At 40.0% G+C, this 19,203-nt stretch overlaps 1 protein-coding gene across 3 annotated transcripts in view; it reads right to left on the reverse strand.

Annotated features, from left to right (window-relative positions):
* Positions 1-733: 733 nt before the first annotated feature.
* WAC (WW domain containing adaptor with coiled-coil) overlaps positions 734-19,203 on the reverse strand; it is a 59,348-nt gene continuing 40,878 nt past the window's right edge. Inside the window, exons 10-14 of one of the 3 annotated variants that reach the window (XM_084282913.1) lie at positions 18,762-18,910; positions 14,545-14,663; positions 7,416-7,602; positions 4,503-4,630; positions 734-1,790 (exon numbers count right to left, since the gene is read on the reverse strand). In XM_084282913.1, the coding sequence (XP_084139039.1) occupies positions 1,721-1,790; positions 4,503-4,630; positions 7,416-7,602; positions 14,545-14,663; positions 18,762-18,910 (653 nt within the window). In that variant the 3' untranslated portion in view covers positions 734-1,720. Of the gene's footprint in view, positions 1,791-4,502; positions 4,631-7,415; positions 7,603-14,544; positions 14,664-18,758; positions 18,911-19,203 lie in introns of all 3 variants that reach the window. The other 2 variants (XM_084282914.1, XM_084282912.1) reach the window with 2 other exon arrangements.

Consider the following 19,203-nt stretch of genomic DNA (forward strand, 5'->3'; position numbering starts at 1 on the left):
CTGATTAAAACTACTTAAAATAAATAAAATAAAATCGATCTGAGCCCACTCAGGAAGAGACAAGGCAAAAGAAAATCAAGTAGCGTTTCTGGTGCTGAAAGACAGGGTTTTCTAGGAACACAGCATGTAGCATCACATGTCAATACCTTTATCATTAAGGTTACGGATTAAAAAAAAAATGAACTGTGAACTCACTCAACAAACTACTGTAACATACGAACCTCTGCAAATAAACTGGCAGTGCCATCGCTATTTTTGTTGTTTTTAAGCAAAGAAAAAGTCACGTTATTTTGTAGTAGCAATAGTTTCTTTTTTATTTTTAATATACTTTAGGAAACAATATACAAAGCTGAGCTTTGCCACCATTTTCAAACGGTGGGTTGCTCCAATTACACAAATTCAGCGTTTTGTGATGGTTAAGAACAGCAGTCAGCACCAGACTTAAACAGTTAGCTACAACACAAACATCCTTCGAAATGAAATGTCATAATATCAAGACAAGTAAACCAGGAGTTAACATATGACAACTGTTGGGGAGGTGTCTTAAATCATTCTTGTTGAATTTTATATTTCGTTAAATATTTTATACACAATTTCCTGTTTACAAGTTTTAAACAAAACCTCCCTTGAGGAATTATTTAAGTACAAAAACGTTCAACAAGAACAGTTCTAATAAAGAGTCCCCAAACAGACCAAAATTTAATGTGTTGACCAAAGGAAATGAAAACCAGTGTTTCTTTGTTTTAACATGTTTATTACAACAGATACAATTCACATCTGACTAGCTTTTTTTTTTTTTTTTCCTCTTTCCCCTCCCACAACCATGTTAACATGTTCATTGGGCTATTTCTTTATATTTGAGCAAGTAATGTACTTTCAGCACACATGCCCAGCAGTACTATAAGTCCATTCTTACAGGGTGCAAATGGAAATACGTTTCAATAATTTATACAAACAAGTGGGTTATGCTCAATCACTGCAATTTTAAGCTACTGTACACAGGAATGAAAAGATTATAGAAAAAGTGCCATAGCAACAGTGCCTTAAGAAAAAGAGAAAATTAGAAGCATTAAAAAACTGATAAAATCAGATTTAGGATTTCACGGGGAAATGGAACACAGAAAATGAAAAACATTTCTCTGTAAAACAGAAATGGAGAAGCACTGCTCTTGATTCGGTGCAAGTGTGGAAACAGTTGTTTCATGATATTTTTGTACATTACCCAAATTGTTGCAGCCTTAGACACAGATCGCCTGGCGCTTGCATTGAATTTTAGGAAATGCAAGATTTCTGAATGATAAATTAACTAAAAAAAAAAAAAAAAAAAAAAACAAAAAAAAAAAAACAAAACAAAAAAAAAGAAAGCTAATTTTTGCAGACAGGTTTACATGTAAAAGGCTAGGTATTTAGCCACCTCAGCATTGATTAGTTTTGGATGTCTAAGCTCTGATACACATGGCTTCCCATGGCTTCACTCTACAAAACATATTTACAACGTGAAGAATACATCTACAAGAAATCTACATTTCAAGGGTTTTACAAATCATTCTTGTATCTTTCCCCTGAATTTGACTCCCTCCTGTCCCCTTCCCCATGTCATCTTTTTTTCTGCCCAGCTCAACGGTCCAAAGTCTACTCAAATGCAGCTCAAAAGTGTTAAGACTGGGCATCAGTTTCATAGTTCCTGTACTCAAAACCATGTGCAATTGTTTACAACTTTTCACACCATGAAGGAATTCTGATTCTTTAGCTTTTCAAGTTCTTTTATTTGTTGTCTCAAAAATAGTATCCTGCAAGAGAAAAGAAAAAAAGAATTAGCGTAAACATTTTCATCGTACAGAGATATTAAGCGCAAGTATCTACACAAATACTTTACAATTTCCTGGAAAGATTCCAAGCTTCTTAGCTCCATTAATAAACTTGGAAGTATTTTAAAATGAATTCCCAATCTATTTAATCACCTACAGGCTCCGTGTGCAGGTGCAGAAACCTGCAGGATTAGATTCCGTTATTTGGAAAACTAAGCTGCTGAGTTTCATTATGACCGAAACACGGTGACATTTGAGCCTCCTATTCAGCTGAATTTAACTTCAAGAAGAAGTGGAACACAGCAGAAGAGTACATGAGCTCAATATTCTGAAAAATGTTATTATGTCTGGGATGCAGTTTTCCAAACTGTGCAACAACCCAAAGAACTCAATTTTTCAGCAAATACACTGCTCCTCTGTCCCCACCCTAACCTCAGTACCTCCAGTGGTACAGAGGTTACAGCTTTTTTTCCCCTGCAGCCTTGTTTTCTACCTGAACTTGCCTGTTCTTGGAGAGACAGTGCCACTAGAGACACAAGCCATTGCCCTCACGTCTTTTAACTGATTTCCTCCCATTGTTCTGCAGGATTTTATACTGCACTAGATTTAGGTAACAGTGCAGGCAGGAGAGTTACACATGCTCTTGCTTCCCTAAAATGCTTATCTCCATAACACGGCCCGATGTATTTTAGTTTGGTTCAGCCACATACAGAGTAATTTAGTGAAGAAGTTTTAAACAAGGAAATTTTCTTCTAGGCAAAACCTTTTTTTTCTAGTATTTGGCTCTGTGACTGGTAGAGGAAAAATAGATTCTGAGGTTTGCCTCTAGTTATGGAAAATTCCCTTATTAGAAGATCCAAGAAAAAAGCTGCAACTACACTTACTTAGAAATCAATTTTGTTGCTAGCACTTCCCTTATGAACTTTTCCTCTACTACTGCACAGGCCTAAGCAATTATTTCAGTTAACAAACATGTGGTTTAGATACTGTTTCCTGAAGTTTTTAATAAATATTTTGTAACAACTTTCCATAACGCTGAAGTGTAATGCAAGCATGTGAATGAAGAAAAAATTAAGAAAGAGTTGAAACATGACAAATATTCTGCAAGTCCGAAACAACTTTAATAAGATAAAGAAAGTGCATTCACTTTAGCAGACTTCTGTAGAACCCTTTTCAAATACATCCCCAGTTCAGTAAAAGTCAATTTTCTACTAAAAAGTAGATAAATAATCAGGACAGACACGCTGAAAAACACATTAAGCTCAAAAGGTATAGGCGTATGAAATGCACCAGTGAGTGAAGAGTGTCATTTCACAAACTGTCACTTCTGGTTCAAACAACACACTTGCTTTGAACAAAGCTCTAGTTCCTTCTCACAACAAACCTAAATAGTTCTATTCAGTACAAAAATACAGAAATGATATTGTCATTCAGGTTGATAGGCTTTGATCATCCCATACTTTGTGAAGGCCTCCCCCCTATCCACCCACCCAAATTATTACTTATGCCACATATTCATTGTCTTTGGGATGGCAGCAAAAGCAAAAGAAAGATTATCAGAGATTCAAAGTCATGATCATCCATATCCACTCATGGCGTACAAGAAACAAGGTGCCATTTAGGGAGCTCAGCAATGACATTTGACATGTTATGTCAGATAAAATGTGCCTCCAGACACAGAAATGAAAGCTTAAGAGGTTTTACTTCATCTGTAAGGAACCAAGCAGTTCCTACAGAAACTATAATTTATGTAATGACACTATAAAGCTATGAAAGAATGAACATTTTATATTTGTTTATTAGGGAAATTGTACAAATTTTTTTACAGCCTACTTCTGATTACAAGGATTGTTTTACCAACAACCAAAAAGCAAGAGCTTCTGGGACAGAACTAGCTGTTTAAAAAGCATACAACGCTACTAAGGCTGAATGAAATAGGAAATCAGAATCACTGTAGTCAAACTTCAGTGTCACAGTATACAGGATAACATCATTCAGAAAGGAAACAGTATGAAAGTTAACTCAAGATCATGACTACCAATGAAAAATGTGTCAGAACATGCAGTAAGACTAAACTTTTCGATGTTGCACAACAGTTTCTGAAACAATACACAACCATGCTGTTAATAAGAAAGACACCCTGCATCACTGACTTGAGAAGCAGAAGTCTACTTTGCCATAATCACCTCTTTCTCACTGAAGAACCCCAAGACCTTCTGAGATACCTCCTACCCAAATAACAGATTTATTTTTCCTTAGCTTGTGATATCAACAAGAACTCGTCAGACTTGTTTGACCCAATAAACATCTCATGAAAATTGTAGTGTTTAAGACCAGTATAAACCACATAGATGTGTATCTATGTAATCTATGCATCAAGTATGGACAGGTATTTTAGAATTATTCTGAGCTACTGTGAGAATCTTAACCCACTAATGTATCTGGAAAGATGTCTTTTCCATCTGTATAAGCAAAAATATATACAGCTGTTGCATATCTGCCTCTATCCACTAGGCACTATCAAGAGTTACCTGCCTGGGAAACAGAACGCACAGAGGGAAGACAGCTCTCGCCCCTGGTAACAATCAGCTTGCTTACAAAGCCATCAGAAAACACAGCTCATGGAAAACAATACCTGAATGGGAACTCTAATGCCACCTTGAAAATTATGCTTTTGAAAACAAACCCACTTACCTTTGCTCACGCAAAGTTGCTTGAATTTCACATACTCGAACTAAAGATCTTAAATTCTTTAATTCAGTACAAATTTCTGACATATGAACACTTCCCATGTTGTGGGCTTCCTCACGTAATCTTGATGCCTGCAACAATTAAATATAAAGGTTAGGATTTTGACCCAAGCACTGGAAACAACTGGCTGTAGCCAAAGGACTGCTGGATGAATGTCTTGAAACAGCAAAGCACTGTAACTTCTGAAGTGCTATGACTTCTGAACACACTGTAAATTAAATCAGAAGAGCAGTAAATTCTCTAAAAAAGCCCATTTAGAATCAGAAATTATACTGGATGTCAACAGATGATGTTAACTCAGACTGATGCAGGAATGGTTCAGATATCCTTGATCCTAACAAATGTTTATTGAATCATCTTAAAGTGAGGAAACTCAGAACCCTGTCATGTGCTAATTAATTTGTTCAAGTAGTTAAGAGCCTCCAGCTGCTTTTTCAATGGTCAACTTAAATTTCTCATCTAAATTAAGCTTCAGTGACAAAAACAGTTGAATGCCATCTTCTTTTCACCTACTTCATATAGAAAACAAAACTTAACCCTCTTCAGGTGTTCTCTTCTAGACAAACTCCATTACTTTGGTGTTTCCACTTGTCCACGTGGAGATGAGCAGATGTGTATGCTCAGAAGAAACGACCCATCTTCCCAGTTTGAAGATTTCTTAACCTCTTGTCACTGAACTGGATATATGAACTCTAGCTAACTCAACAGCACCAAGAACAGTAGTGCAATTACTCAGAGGATCTCTGCATCACACCGAGATATAGAAAGAGGACTTCATTGTGCAAGCAGCACGATGGAAAAAAAAGTTCATTTCTCAAATAGATCCTTCCCTGCAGTATTACTGTTTAGCAATGTTGGTCTCTGCCACACTGGGTCTGGTTAGGATGGAGTTAGTTTTCTTCACAGCAGCCTGTATGATGCTGTGTTTTGGCTCTGTACCTGAAGCAGTACTGATAACAGACCCGTGCTGTAACTACTGCTGAGCACTGCTTACACGCTGTCAAGGCCTTCTGTTTTGCATGCTGCCTGCCCAGCAAGCAGGCTGGGGGTGTGTACGAGGCTGGGGGAGGACACAGCTGCGAGAGCTGACCCAAACAGGACCAAAGAGAGATCCCAGATCACGTAACATCATGCTCAGCAAGGAAACTGGGGGGGCAGTGGGAGGGTGGGTGCAATCTTCCAGGGGTTGCTGTTGCTTCAGGACTGGTTGGGCATTGGTTAGTAAGCTGGTGGTGAGCGATGGCTTTTGCGTTGCCTTTTTTTGTTTCGTTTCCCCTCCCTTTTCTTTATTAAGCTACCTTCATCTCAGTCCAGGAGTTCTCGTACTTTTTTTCTTCCAGTTCTGTCCCCTAGCTCAGCGGGGGCAGTGAGCAAGTAGCTGTGTGCTGCCTAACTGCCTACCGGGGTTAATCCACAACATCTGCGGAAGTACTTGTACACCTCATTTTTCCCTTCCTGAACAGAACTGTATTTAGCAGAGGTCTTCATCAACTTCTGGAATTTATCCAGGTCAAAGAACTTTGTGATCTAATTCCCTCCATTAAGTTTTCTTTTCTGGATTGTGTTGACATCCAGGAGTACACCTGGGCTCCAGCAGGACATCATCATCTCATGTCCTGCATACACAGCTCCATAGCCTTTAAAGCAAGCTAGCACTAACCACTCTTTAAGTAGTTTTTTAAGCTGTCCAGCCATCCATCTTAAAGCAACTTCACCCAGAAGGTCTTAGAATCATTTTTGCATATAAGATTGTTATTAAAAGGTGTTCAGTACACAGTGAAAATAACACTACCAATCTGAACTCTCCAAGCACTGGGCCAAGGCCACAGGGAGAAGTGACTGTGCTGCATCACATCCCTATGTAGCACACCTTCCCCAGCAATGGTGCTCTGACTCAGCACAGCTTTTCAGTAGCTTAAAATCGTATTTAAAACTTAATGGGGAAAAAAAAACACAAGCCAATAACCAAGAACCCAAAGCAGAATCCACACAGAGAATGAGTCTAGACTGCACTTCTAAGAGTCACCCTGCAAGTTACTTGCCAAAAACTTCCTATGTAGCCTTGAGCCAGCATGCAGCCAAAAGACCGAAGTCAGCTGGGCCAAGTAAGGTTAATACCTGACAGACTGTGTCAGACTGGTTTGCCTGTGACAGAAAGGCCTTGAACTGGACTCAGTATCAATATGGTTTCTTTGAGTAACACATTTCAAGTAGCTGACATGCATCCAGTTTCCCCATATTACCACCAGAAGGGTATGTTTCGTGCACTTACTTATGAAATAATGATGACAATTCTATGGATTTCCATTTATGGACACACACAAAAAAAAATGAAGTCCAAATTTAGTCTGAGACCCCTACATCACCTTAAAAAACAGGTACAACAAACAAATCACAGCTCTTTTTTTCACTGCGAAGAGTTAATTACAGTGGGCTCAAACTGTGGATTGGTCTCACATAGTTTTAACTATATCACCTAATTAATGACAGCTTCCACATAGCAAAGATACTGTTGTTATTGAAAAATTATGTTGAAATTTATGTTCTTTGTAAATTTCAACAGAACTCTGGCAATAAGAGAAAATAGCTACGATGACTGTTCTTCCATCGGAGAGAATTTCAAAAGCACTGGTACATTAAGCAAGAAAATACCCAACTGCTAAGCAGTAATCACATGTAAAGCCTGCAAGGTCTGGCCTAATCTCCCACCTCTTTCTGCCTGAGGGCAAGCATGGGTTTTTGTCTCTGTTTTTAAAGATGCTTCCAATTTCTAGAAAAAGCAACCTGGGTAACAAAAAGGGTTTTAAAGCTACCCATTTAGCACCCTCAGAAGGAGCAGAGCAGAAGCGTACTCACCTGCTTTTCTGCGTGGTCTGCAGGCCAGCCTTGAACATGCTTTATAAGGTTTTCATTGAAGTGTGCTGCTAGCGTAGGTGTTAATGAACAAGTGGGTCGTACAGATGTATTCTGCGGTGCAGATGTTGAATTCGATGCACTAGTGCTAGAGGTATGATTTGGACCTGGTGATGGGCTTCTTTGACTACTAGAAGAAAGAATTTAAGAAAAATAAGCATCTAAAAACATATGTAAACGTGTAGAGAAAATCACAATTCAGTGCTTCCAGCCACAAAGTACATGAAGCATTTAAACCATAAATATTGCTGGTAGATCAGCCCTGCGGCACTTCTCCACAAACCTCATGGTTGTATGGGAACCATCTGAGTGCTACAGCACGGCAGAGGTTTTTTTCTTTAAAACTCTGATAGCTGTTCAAGAAATGTAAGCTGTGCCTGTATTTTAGTGTTACACAGAGAATATATACATGCATATTCACCTTCTTGTTACGTATGCAAATAGCTGCAAACCTAAGATTTTCAGTAACCACACATCAGAGCCAGGCAGGCATATTCAAGAGATTAACAGCAAGTGCCACAACAGTTATTAAGCACAAAGCCTGATCTCCTGCTCTAAAAATACACCCATATGGGCTTTGAGGAGTTTAGACATTTACCAATGCCAAAACACCAACGCCTAGGGGGCTGCTGATACACTACATCCTCGCTTCAGGTGTTCAGAAAACCAGAAGCATCACATTTATAGCTACCAACTCGACTGCTTTACTTGAATATATTCACATTAGCACACAAACTGGAGAATTTGTTCACAGAAGCAAAAATAAGTGGGACCAAAAGACATGTTCAGTTAATAACTTTGCACTGTAAGCCAAATCAAAGCCACTGTACCCTGAACAAAGCCTTTCACTGGCCTCTTTCAATCTCTGCATGCAAGCAAAACTGACTTCCACATTTTCTGAATGCTACTGCCATACACAGCGGTTCCAATTCTAATTTGCATCTGTATTTCTTGGTCAAAAAACTCTGCAAATTTTTACTAAACAAGCCTCTCATGCTGATTTTTTGATAATAGTCTTTTGCCATCCACCCAGTTCAATATTACATTACCTATAAAGTATTCTAGTTATTGCTTTAAGCATTGCTTTTTTAAATCACATTCCTCTAATAGTTGCCCTCTCACTCCACTTTACAAGACACTTTTCCTCTCTACCCCATGATGCTCCACATGTACAGGAGGGATCATATCAAGTTCATTTCTACAAATCTCATCTCATTAAAAGCCCATTCCTGCTGCAGTGTCTAAAAGAGGTAGGTACTGCTCAGCTAAATCTTTGGTAAACTGATACGACTGGCTAATCCTTGTAGTCCCAATTTCCAAGTACCCACCTTTCACCTTACACATAGCTTGTAAACTCTCACATTAAAGAAGTCTTTTATTGTTTCCTTTGTACCACTTCCCTCAACAAAGCTGTGGTATACAAGCTGAACACCTAACATCAAGCCCAACAAGCTACAGAGGTTCCCCCCAAATAAATGAAAATCACTTAATTTCCACGTGCCTAGAAGCCTAAGCATCAACACCAGCACAAACACCACGCTCACACCATATGGATCCAACTGCATCTGACAACTGCCAGAGCTGCAGGTGGAGTTTCAGCACATATCCTTTTTTACTCCCGTGGCCCCTGCCAAAACAAGGCTTTTATATTCTTACATCCCTTCCCAGTGCTCTCAATCGCTTCCACGGCCCCTCCACTCCCAGAGGGAGCCTCTGCTCTTGCACTGAACTAAGAGGCAGGAGTAGCTCTGGTTAAAGCATGCCGGGCACTGACAGGTCAGGATGAGTTCAGTCTGCCTCTATCCTCACCATCCTTGCAAGGGAAGACAAAGGAAGCAGCAATCTTGAGCCGGAAAAAGAATATCACTTTATATAGTATCCTAAGAGCGAGGTACCTCACAGTTATGATTTTCTTTGGCACTAAATATGCTGAGAAATGGTAGCACTAATTAAGTAAGTACCTAGCCGTTATTCACAAGATGCACTTGCTCGCAATCAATCTCCTCTTGCACTGGTAGTAACTTTCAACACGCCCATAATTTCAGTCTATTTCTTAAAATTTTCTTACTACTTATTTGCAAGTACCGTAAAGAAACAAGTCTGAGAGGAGCTATCACAGTTCACCACCGAACCACCCCCTTGAGGACTGCCACAGCCCCCCAGCATAACGCCACGATCTTCACAGCCCAGTGCCCAGCCATTTACCCGACTGGCTCACACTTGCAGAGTACATCAGCTTTCCAAACAAACAGCCTGAATTAGGCCTGGCACACTGCTCTGCAGCAACAGACTTGTGTCCCACTCCACAACTTTGTTTAACCTCACTCCTTTCAGTGTCCCCTAACTTGGGTAAAAGCTCTTATTAAAAACACTTATGCAGGAAGACTTTGTCAGGCAGCTTGCTTAGAGTTGTATACAGAAACCTCCCCTGATTTCAGACAGTAGAAGTTGTAAAAAGGAATGTAAAACATAACGAGGGGAAAGAACAGTGTTACTTCATGCTACATGTTCTCTTCAGTAATTGGTTTAACCACTTTAAAACCACTTACAAGTAAAAATGGCTAAGGGTAGAAATAGGAAATGTTCAGTTGGTAAGGAAAAAAATTGAATTTAGATTTTGAAGCCGAAGCTGGAACCTATCCAAGAACGTGAGGGTACCAAGGGCTGCACATCAGCAGCAAAGGAAGGCTGAGGAACAGGTGGGGCTGTCCCCTCTGTAAGGCAAGCGAACCTACTGGCAAAGGACATGGATGAGGCCAGAATAGTCAGTGACTTTTTTGTCTTTTTTTTTTTTTTTTTTTTTTGCTATTTTTTTTTTGGCTGGCTGGTGTAACTGAGGTGCTGCATCACGTCAAAGCATGGAGGTGAGCAGGAAGGTTGCCTGATGATGCGGGAGAAAGGCAGATGTTCCATTGCAGCCATCTTCAGGAAGCACCCAAGAAGGATGAACTGGAGAACTAGAGGCCTGTAAACCTAACCTCAGTCTCTGTGAAGATTATGGAGCAAGCCTGCCTGGAAACCATTTCCAAGTACATGAAAAACTAAAAGGCAAAATAAAGAGAGTCAGCACGGATCTGTTAAGGGCAAATTCTGCCTGACCAACCTCATTTACTTCCACGATGAGATGACCGGCTTAGAGGACAGGAGAAAGCAGTGATGCTGTTTATCAGCCGTCAGCACGGCCTCTGCCATGGTCTCCTGTAGTTTTCTTATAGCTTAACTCCTCACTCACTGATGATTGTGTTTCATGTGCAAGGTGAACAGAAACTGACTGGATTGTCAGCCCGAAAGGGTTGAGTCAGCAGGACAAAGTCCAACTGCACGCCAGTGAGCCTAATGCTGTCCTCCACTGATCCATATTGGGGCCAATGCTGCATTAGGTCTTTATTAACGACACGGATGATGCCACAGAGAGCTCCTCTGGTGAGTGTGCAGATGGGAGGAACAGTCAGTATGTTGTAGGGTGGGTTGTTCTCCAGAGGGACCGGAATGGACAGACAGGAATCAATTTCAAAAAGAAAAAAAAAAAAAGGAAAGGCAAAGTCCTGCAGCTGGGCTGGAATTCCCCTTTGCAACAATACCAGAACCACCCCACACAACAGCACAGGCTGGCTGCTGCTAAGGGGGTAAAACTCTGCAGAAAAGGACCTGAGGATTCCAGCAGACAAATTAAATGCAGGTCAGCAATGAATCCCTGTGGCAAAGAAGGCCAAGCACAAGTTGGGATGTATCAGAAAGAGCACAGCTGAAGAAAGCAATTCTTCCTCTCTCCTAGTGAGAGCCACACTACCTGGCGTACCGCACAGTGTGCAGCCCAAAACTGGGCAAGAAAGAAGTTGCCATACCAGAGGAATCCAGCAGAGGACCACAGAGCTGTTTAGGGGGCTGAAGCACACGCCAGAGAAGCTCTAAGAACTGGATTTGTTCCGTCTGGAAAACAGAAGACTGGGGGGAGGGGGATGGAGGATCTTCTTACTGTCTTCAACTACATATGGGGAGAGCAGACAGGGCCAGACTCTTCTCAGAGATGCACTGTTGTAGGCCAAGAGGCAGAGGTGCAAGTTGAAACAAAGGAAATTCTAATTAGACATAAGGAAAAAAAAATAAATCACTGTGAGGGTAGTCAAACATTCAAAGGAGATGCTCAGAGAGGCTGCAAAGCTCCTATCCTTAGAGACATTCAAAAATCACCAAAACAACTTGATCTTTGGTCCTATTTTGAGTTGGGACTTGGACTAGATCACAACTGGAAGTCTTTTCCAACCTAAATCATTAATCATTCTGTGTATTCACACAGCATCAGCATACTGCTGGTTTAGAGAAAGGCTGTATTTATTTACTAAGCAGAACTCAGGCATGACCTTCAGTGCTTATTTCCACCTTAGCTGCAACAGGATCCAAGTCCCTCTGTGAGTTGTTTCCCTCATTCATTATCCTGACTTCCCTAACTCCTACCTAACCGGTAGAAATCTCAAGACATCAAACATTCCAGGGAAATAACTAAGCCTGTGGGTTTCTCAAAAATACAGTTTTATCTTAATTATGAGTAGAACACACTGTCATAAAACATCCTAGCATTGCTACGTTAGCAGCAGGGGGAGCTACTGATGCAGCAATGATACGAAGCTACTGGTTTGGTTTTTAATGCTTCACTAATGCCAAATACCCGCCTTAGCTGCTAAATGAATTACAGACTGTCTGTGCCACAAGTAATGAAATGTTTCCAGACAGGCAAAAGCATCTGTACGAGAACATGAAAACAGGATGGTTGTGAAATACACTACTACAAAATACAAAAATCTTACAACACGTAAAAAAAAAAAAAAACTGGGGGAAAGACCTCCCAGCAGCAGTTTTGCATTTTCTAAAGAAAGGGAAAAACATTCCCGGCCCTTTACAGAAATAAAGAGAGAACAGTAACCTGATGAAACTAATTACAGAGGCACACTCATTTATTTTTGTTTTTTGTTTTTAAAATGGTGATAATTCATGGCATGCCTTTGGAATCATCTCTTAAGAGAAAGGCTCACTGTATGCCTACATTGCATTAATTTCCTAACTAACAGCAAGGAAACGTTCAAAACTTCCGCACAACGGATCTGTGTTGAAACTGGAGCCATGTAGAAAAACAGATCCTTAACTGTTACAGCCTCTTTCTGGACCACCCATTCACAGTTCAGGTTGTGAAGCTGTTGCTCGTTTGTATAAAAAGACAAAAGGAAGCCAGACCTAAGAGCAGTCCAAAATCCAAGCGATTGCCTTCTCTTACGAAGGAAAAGTGCGTTCTTTATCAGTTCAGAAGTACTGCTCAGATGTAGGAAATCTGCAGATGAGTAAACCTGCATTGTGGCTGGTCCATTTTTGTTCAATTCCACAGCACTGAACAGAATAAAATACCCATCATACAGATTTTTCCAAATCACTTGATCCTCATTTCTTTTTGTTTTGTTTTTGAACAGGACACCAGTGAAATCAGTGCATATCAGTAAAATCAGTGAACAAGCAGCCGAAACTCTCAAGCTTGTGATGCACAACACACCACTATCACATATATGCAACATTTGAGAGACGCATAACACTTAACAATACCTGAATTTTTAGGTAAAGATACTGACATGCTACCTTTGATGCTAGACTGCATACTCTCCTCTACTTGTGCACAGTCTCCTGTGACTCCTCCTCGAACACAGGAGGCTGCTGCCTCCATGACCCTTCTATTCGGCTGTTCAGCTTCTGGGTCAAACCCAGCTTCCCTTCTCCAGCACGATGCTGATGCCAAGCGGAGCACTGGTTTGTAGAGGGCCAGTAGATATCTGAAGGGAACTGGATGTGGGTAGTGATTATGCCAGCACAGGAAGTCCTAAATCCCAAAAGGGTGAGGGAATGGGACAGCAGACCAAATGCTAACCAGTATCACCTCACGCAGGCTCCAACCCATGGTGAGCGTGCCCAAGAAAACGCGTGCCTTCTTCAGCAAGATTTCCCGTGGGGAAAAGGTCACCAAAGGCCGAAAAGGTCTCCCAACTCCTAACCGCTCCTTATGAAAATATCATTTCTTTTTTAATACTACTATTTAGAAAGATTTAAACAGCACCATCCGTAATTACTAGACACTGAAGCTAGTGCAATGATAACACGCGATCCAAGTCCTCCTTAATTAGTCCCAGAAGGGCAGCCAAAAAGACCTGACTATATTATGATATGAAAAGGACCGCTGCTTTCGAGGATGTTGCCATGGAGAAGAGGCGGGTTTTTTTTTGGTTGGTTGATTTTTAAGCATCACATTGCACACCTTATTCCACAACCGTAAAATCTAGTTTTTAAGCGCAACACAGCTTGCAGGGTTTCAGGAATGATGCACTTTTTGAAGAAAAGTATCCCTCCTGCCACAGTTCTAGATCTTGACTGCACCACATCAGTGTCTTACAGCCTCTGGAGCCAAAACGATTAAGTGCCCAACATCCTACATACACGATGGAAAAAACATCTCCCCAAAGAAAAATTTCAGACAAGACACAGATTCTAAACACATCCTGTAAATCAAAGGCTAATGTTGGTAAAATGCAACATTTGAATGTGCTGCAATGTTGCCACAAAAGAAAGGCTGGCCAAGGAAAATTTAATTATTTTTTTCATTCAAGCAGCAAAATTGTATGTTAGAGAAAAGCCCTAATTTAAAAATCAAGTTACACTACAGCAAGACATCACCAACATCTAACAATACGTCAACCACACGGTTAAAGCACTGAATCCCGTAACTGCACAGAAAATAAAAAATCCCGAACTCAGAATCAGAATATAAGGCATCACTTATAGAATTGAACCCAGAGAGACAGGGTGAAAATAAGAATTTAATTTTGCTTCTGTGAACTGAACTCTTAGAAACGGTCCTCAAAAGGAGGAATCCACATTAGATCTGTAATGAAGATATGTAGCTGCATCCTCTCAGCAGCAGCAGTTAAATCATACATTCAATACAGAGCCAAGAAGAATCCACAAATTGCAACACATAGCACATAGCCCGGATTCAGAACAAAAGCAAAGGCCAGTACAGAGAAGTATTTCAACATACCTTGAGCGCTGAAGACTTCGAGGAGAGGCAGGTTCATGGCCTGCCTGCTTGTCAGCTATTACCGGCTGCTGCGGTGCTGACTGTGAAGCTGGTCCTTGTTTAACTCCTGGAGTAGCAACCTGGAAAGTTCAAAAACTTCATTAGGTTTCCTCTGCACTGAATAGCAGAGCAAAACATGGAAATTACGAGGTACGAGACCAATTTTTTTTTTGTACATCTTACGTTGATGAAATCTTGTATTTTTCAGTTTTTTTTGTTGTTGTTTATTATAAGTCATCTCTTCTAAGCATCAAGACCATTTTAAGCCTCAGAAGAGCTGATTATTATTTTAAGTGCTACTGACCTTTTTCCTTCAAATTCCTGAACTACAACAGGATGAAAAAACAAGCAGGAACATACTAATGTATGCTCAAGTGACTTAAGTTACAGCATCTGGAGTTCAAGATTTTTCTCCCCCATACACACAACCCCATCCTTTTTAAACAAGTGCAACAGAGGCAGCAGCTGCAAAAGTTGTATCACCCTGCCCCCAGAAAAAAAAAAAAAAAAAAAAGGTAACAATTTTAAGCAATAGGGAAGGAGGCCAAACAGATTCTAGAGATCCATATAGACAAAAAATCAGGGTGCCTGTCTTGTGTTTGCTGACATCAAGCTGGTGTAAATTAGCAGCTAGTCTTTATCAGAACCTCAAAAAAAAAAAAGCTCTATTTCAGAAACAGATGCCGGTGAAACAAGCCCCAGACAGTCTTTGCTGAAATAAATGAACTTATTTCCCGAGTCTATTTAAATACCCAGGAAATATTTATGTAATATTAAACCTACTTATTTGTCTAAGAGGAAAACCTATTATTGCTAAAAGCTAAAAAAAAAATCTGACTAGTAGATGAAAAGATCTTGGTTCTAGAAAGAAAAAGCAACATTACTGTAGATTATTCAGTGCCCATTTCAGTTGAAGTCAACAGAACTATAGAGAAGTACACAGTTCAGGAGGATGAAACACCAGTAATTCGTAAATTGACTTATGAAGACTACCAAAGTATCTTTATGAAATGTGTGACATGAAAAACTTCGCTATCAATGCCTCCAATGCCTGAATTTCGGTCACCCTGTGAGCAGACAACAACTACTGAGGTTGTTCTAACGGAAGGAATCGTTTCAGAAGGAAGGTCCATCACAGGTAATACCATCACCTTGCAGATCCAAAGCGGAATACTAACTAGCTCCTTGGCTAGTAAATAAATAAATAAAATTTTAAAAGGATTTGTAAGGGAAAAAAAAAACAAAAACAACAAAAAAGCAGATTTGTGAGATAAAATAAGCAGCATTAAAGAAGCTACAAAACCTCTGAACTATTCCATATTTCCTAAGCGTTTTGAAGATTCTCAGTTAAGGCTACTAGAACAGGAAAGAATAAGGGCTAAATCCCACTCTCCCTCCCAAATTTCCATAATCGACATTCTCACCAAGTCTGACTAGTCTTTCTAAAGTATGCTTTACACGATTATTTTACAGGAATTCCAAAGTTTGTTACCATACAACACAGACACAGCAGAACAGCCAGATGTGGTGCATCAGATCCTGGCATCACTCACACCAGGGCTGTCCCATGCACACAGCACGCCTCCAGGCAGCCGTAGCAGTTGAGTTTAAAAGCAGTACAGGCACCTCTGTGCAGCCCCTAAGAAACAAGCCCTGTCCTAAAAATAGCACTGTGTTGTTTCCAGAGCCAGCCTGGAAGTAACTGCAGATCTGGCACTGCGCTCTGCTTGCACGGTGCCAGTTCCTTTGTCTACGCCTGCTGCAGGGAAGCCCCCTAAGCCAGGTAGCTTGTGTCCTGAAACAGTGTCCTGGCCCCACAGCACATCTGGATGATGCATAATTGACCTCAGTGATAAGATCAATAGCCCTGCTACCCACCCACCCCACCCCCCAAAAAAGGAGAGCTCAACTCTCCTCAAACCTGCATTTAGCCTTGAAGTTTGTTGCTTCCCCTGGAAACCTGAGGGAAGGCTCGTGTGCCCAAAGGCATATTCAATTATACAGCTGGTCTACCAAGACACGTTGGCCTTACTTATGACATTTGGCTCGCCTTCACTTTCTCTTCGCACATACTTAACTACTGTGCCACCTATTTTATAGGTATAATGCTGGCCTTTGTACTGGCTGAAAGGCAGTAGGTGCAACTTCGTCTGCACAGTCCTAGGAAAACACCTGTACAAAGCACGAGTACTAAAGATGCTCTAAGACGGGGATGCCTTGCAAATAAAAGTAGAAAAAAAAATCCTGCTGAGGTGTCATTTCTTCATGTTTTCTTTCAGAGTACTGTAGATATAGGAGATGCCACAGAATACAACTTTTGAAAGTCTTACAGAGTAGCTGATGACCAGAACTTGAATAAAGTTGATCCAGATCTCTAGACTGTAGAGACCAGAAAGATCAACTTTAGACGACTGAAGGTAAACAGCTTAAGAGGAAAAAAAAATATATTTTCATATCCCAGCATTTGAAAATGCCAGATATCACCTTTCTTAGTTTCAAGCTTACTATGTGATAATTTAAATACTCATCACCTGTATCTATCGGACGTAACCACATAGATGAATGATGCTCTCCATGGACAGAAACAAAGACAACAAACAGAAGGATTAGTACACGCATCTAGCTTTCACAAATCTTTGTACCACTGTGAATCACAAAAAAAAAAAAAAAACAACAAACAACTGTAGGAATTATTTGATTTTGTTTACATCCATGAAAGAACTCAAGAGTAAGAAAATTAGGTGCTTAGAATAAAATGATGAATGTAATCTGTCCTCCTGGAGATAAAATTATTCTGTTAAGGCCATCAAACTATAAGAGGTTCTTCTCCTAGCAGAAAATTGAAAGGCATCTTAGCTAAGCACAAGAGTCGAGAGGGGAGGAAAACAGATTTTAGGAGGGAAATAAAAAGAATCCCGAAGTCTACGTTCATGCTTCTTGCACTGATGAAATACTGCATACAGTGAGCAACATCCTGACAGACTGGGTTAGAATTTGAGGGTCTCAATCTTAAAGATCTCTGTATACAATGAAGAGACAGGATGACAAGTTCCCACTGCGTGAAAAACAAACCTCCAAAGAAGCGTCAAACTCCTTTTTAACTTTCTTCCATTATTCACAGCCAAAATTACATTGATTTGTTTCGTTATTTTAAAAATTTGCCTAAAAGGCGTAGGAGCAACCTATCTTGAATTTAAAAACGTTACATTCCACCATGAGGTAGAAATTAATAGCTCTGCCTTCTACTAAGAAAATCTTCCTTAATAGAAGGTCCTACAGCCCAAGGACTCTTCCCACCTTTGATCTATAATATGACTTTCAAGTTTTAAAAAGCAGAAAGAAAAACTCTTGAGAAAAAGGAAAGTTCATCTACCTAATTACATTTACGCTTCCGATCTGCTGGACAGAGAAATTCTATAAACGAATAAATCTATCTTAGCTCCAAAATTATTTATTTCTCAATACTGCCTTTGTAGGATATGGAATACTGAGCTCAGATTCTGCAAAAGACTTCTTTTCCTCTGAACAGTCACCCATTAGAGGGAATCAAAAAAGAAAAAACGAAGTCACAACTTTGTTTTCTTCTGCATATCCATCCGCTTCTGGGAAGAGAAGCTAATTTTTAGCTTCAATTAATATTTCCTTGTCACTGATCTGATTAAGAAATTCTGAATGAATGAGGGTGGAGGGGGTTGGAAGGGAAAGGCACATGATGTTATTGACCTTGTAAACACCTAGAACCAAATCTGAGACTACAGCAAAGAAAAAGTCAAATCCCGTAAGAATCCCTCTCATTCTAACAAGCTTTTTTTTTGGCTAAAAGCCAAAGAACTGTTGCCTTCATAGCAAGCTTTTCTTCTCATATAAATATACTACAATATTGATCTCTTACTACTATCTACAGACACTACTATTGCATAAGACAGCATCTGAGGTGAGCACAATATTTATTTCAAGAACAAAAAAAGCGTACTGTAAGACCATGCTAGAGCTGTACTGGGAAAACACAGCTGAGTAGTTGCTTCCAATTGCTTTTGTTCCATTTGGGAAAGATAACATACTTATTTTATCATCCTGTTTGTAACAGCTAGTACCTGGAAATATAAAGCAGCAATACTTACTATTACCCTTAATGGTTTCTTACTGCAATATGCCATAAATCAAGAGGAGCTTACCACCTTCTGCTGCGATGATACTGGTGGTGTAGTCATCAAAGGTTTAAGTGGAACGGTGTTAGTCTGAGGCGTGCTTATTCTTGGAGATACATATGATCTTGGTGATGAGGCATCAGATGTTAAAGACATTGGAGACTGATTCGATGGCTGAGCTGTAAAGGAGAAGATTGTTTCTTATAAAACCATATCCAATCTTAAACTGAAATAGATCTTGTATTTCACAGTATTTTATATTAGATAATACACAAACAGATTCAACTTGAAAGGACGGGGGTGGGGACGTGAACAACTGGGACAATCTAATGTTCAACAACAACCCTAACTAAAGAATTGTATTTTCCCCAAAACGTTCATTTCTAAAACTTGGCAGAAGGGAAGAGGCCTTTGCTCAATGCTTTTTACACATGAAGAGATTACATTAGTTTCACTTGTGATTTTTATTTTC

This window comes from Netta rufina (assembly GCF_964035555.1).
Source record: "Netta rufina genome assembly, chromosome: 2".
NCBI lineage: Eukaryota > Metazoa > Chordata > Aves > Anseriformes > Anatidae > Netta > Netta rufina.